General features: G+C 42.8%; 1 protein-coding gene across 1 annotated transcript; it reads left to right on the top strand.

Moving 5' to 3' along the window:
• The first annotated feature begins 569 nt into the window (after positions 1-569).
• Positions 570-2,588, top strand: LOC127795455 (anthocyanidin 3-O-galactosyltransferase F3GT1-like). The gene is made up of 2 exons (XM_052327127.1): positions 570-1,113; positions 1,633-2,588. The coding sequence occupies exons 1-2, from the start codon at positions 633-635 to the stop codon at positions 2,529-2,531; spliced, it is 1,380 nt and encodes a 459-aa protein (XP_052183087.1). The 5' UTR covers positions 570-632; the 3' UTR covers positions 2,532-2,588.
• The last annotated feature ends 304 nt before the right edge of the window (positions 2,589-2,892 follow it).

The raw sequence follows: 2,892 nt of genomic DNA on the forward strand, positions 1-2,892 counted from the left end.
TCAACCAACTCTGGATTTCATTTAACAGTTTAGAATATTGTTACATTCTATTAATTTTAAGGCAAATGATGTGATTGCCACTAAACATATATATATATATATGTGACATATATCATGTAATGTAGCAACCACATAAGACCCTCTCTCTCTCTCTCTCGCTCGCTCGCTCGCCATCATTCTCACCTCTTTCGCTTGACCATTTGACATTAATCGCAAAGGAAGAAGAGCTGATTGTGTCCGCCAATTAATTAATAAAATAATATTAAGAAACAAGGCCTATATAGATCTTTTAAATAATTTATAATTCAAGGTCAAATAACCTAGTATCTAATTTGAGGGATCAAAAGAATTAAAAAACAGAATTTTTAGAGGCAAATTAAGATGCAAAGAAAACCAATTTAAAACTTAATTAACTTGAAAAACCAAATTCATCATCAAAATTAAATGTAAAATTTGAGAGGTAAATTGAACTAACTTCTTAATAATACATTCATTATCGTAGAGTTTTCCTCCAACTTGTCAACCAACCCACCGTCTCATCCAAATATATATACATGTATGTATATATGTGTGTCGTATGTACAGGCAATTTTGCTCAAACCTCAAATCAATTGGATCGAACAAGAGTGCCAATGGCCGACTCCTCGCCCCACCAACACGTCGCCGTGCTAGCCTTCCCCTTCGCCTCCCACCCCGGCAGCCTGCTTCGCATCGTCTGCCGGCTGGCGGCCTCTGCGCCAGACGTGACCTTCTCGTTCTACACCACGGCAGAGTCGAACAAATCCTTGTTCTCGGCCCCAGCGCTGCCTAACCTAAAGGCTTTTCACCTCTCTGACGGCGTGCCGGAGGGGTATGTATTCTCCGGAAAGCCTCAGGAGGCTATCAGCCTGTTCCTGGAGGCGGGGTACCAGAGCTGTAAGAAAGCGGTGCAGGCGGCGGAGGCGGAGATTGGCCGGAGAATCAGCTGCCTTATGACCGACCCATTTCTGTGGTTCTGCGGTGACCTCGCGGAGGACATGGGTGTCGCCTGGATCCCAGTTTGGACGCCAGCGCTGTCCTCGCTTTCCGTTCATTTTAACACCGATTTGATCCGGGACACCGTCGGAATCAACGGTAACAATTTTTACTTCTAGCTAATTTAGTAAGTTTAACCCAAGAAAATAGAGTGAATTTAGAGTACAATGGATAACGAGTAGGCTGAACATTGACAATACTGTTATCTTGCTAAATGGCAGTATCACCAGCATTCCAAATTAACATACACTTCCACCATCCACCCTATTTACCGAATGTGATCCTAGCTAGCCCTTTCTACATGTTGCTTTTGTTGGAATCGGCCTTTTCCCTTATGTGGCTAGCCTTCTCTTTGTGTTGCTTGAGGGTAAATGTCAAAGCAAGGCCTCTCTCATGAGAATCAAACTTGCAATAACTGGTTGTTGGGCAAATCAATATTCATAAGCCATTGAGCGGCCATCGGTAGTCTTTTAGCTAGTTGTTATATAACAACCCATGGTCACTGGTTAGATAAATTTAGTGATCATGCTTAATATATAGTTAAAAAAATAATAGATACTAGGTGGTAAACATATATAGAGATGGCAATTTGTTTGATTTTGTTGGTGGATGCTGCAGCTCTCGCTGGACGAGAAGACGAAATCGTCAAGTTCATTCCAGGGTTTTCGGGCGGGATACGCCTGGGCGACTTGCCCGGTGGAGTCTTGTTTGGGAACCTAGATTCTACCTTCGCCGTCATGCTCCACAAAATGGGAAAAGCTCTGCCGAAAGCAAAATTTGTTGCAGTAAACTCGTTCGAAGGTTTAGAATCCGAGGCCAGCGAAGATATCAACTCCAATTTCACCAAGTTGCTGTATATCGGCCCCCTTAATCTCACATGTCCAGCTCCGGCGACCGGACCATCATCTTTCTCCGATGAATACGGATGCCTGAAATGGCTGGACTCGCAGAAGCCCGCGTCCGTCGCGTACATCGCCTTCGGAACAGCGGGGACGCTGGCGCCGGACGAGCTGGTAGCTTTGGCCAATGCTCTTGAAGCCAGAGCCATGCCGTTTCTCTGGTCGATCAAAGACAGCCTGAAAAAGCATCTACCGGAGAAACTTTCGGAGAAGATGAACCGGACCGGAAAGATGGTGCCATGGACGCCTCAAGCACAGGTTCTGGCGCACGTTAGTGTTGGCGTGTTCATCACTCATTTTGGGTGGAACTCGATTCTGGAGAGCATCACTGCCGGCGTTCCTCTGATCGGCCGGCCAATATTCGCCGAGCAGCAGCTGAACGGATGGGTGGCGGAACACGTATTGCGAGTCGCCGTGAAGGTTGAGGGCGGAGTCTTCACGAAAGATGGAACAATCCGAGCTCTGGATCTGGTTTTGTTGGAAGGAGAAGGGAAGAAGCTGAAAGAGAATGCTGAGTGGTTCAAGGAGCTTGCCCACAAGGCAGCCGGAAAAAATGGCACCTCAACTCAGAGCTTCGACACCTTGCTAAAGTTCGTAAGAGAACAAAAAGTCCTGTAAGAGTGGCAATGTAAAATTGCTCAGCTCATTATATTATTATAAATAATTTATTTTTTATTTTTATTTTATTTTAAAAATTATGTTTATGTCAGACAAATTCTCTATTCTCTCCTCTGATTCCTTATTTTATTTTTTATTAATAAATTTTAATTTTATATTCAAAATTAATAATCAAATACGTATACAAACATTACAAGAATTTCGAATATTAGTAACAAAAATATTCCGTCACTAAATTCAAAAGTTCGTCACTATTTTTTTTGCGACAAAACCATCACCAATTTAGCAATGAATCAGCGAAGAAAAATTTTTGTCACTAAATGTATTTTTTTTAAATTTAACGACAAAAATTTCTATTGCT

Source organism: Diospyros lotus, chromosome 2 (genome assembly GCF_014633365.1).
Source record: "Diospyros lotus cultivar Yz01 chromosome 2, ASM1463336v1, whole genome shotgun sequence".
NCBI lineage: Eukaryota > Viridiplantae > Streptophyta > Magnoliopsida > Ericales > Ebenaceae > Diospyros > Diospyros lotus.

Coding starts and splice junctions, on each gene's coding strand:
- LOC127795455 (XM_052327127.1), top strand. CDS start 633: ATGGCCGACTCCTCGCCCCACCAACACGTCGCCGTGCTAGCCTTCCCC. Junction 1,114..1,632: donor GGACACCGTCGGAATCAACG/GTAACAATTTTT, acceptor TGGATGCTGCAG/CTCTCGCTGGACGAGAAGAC.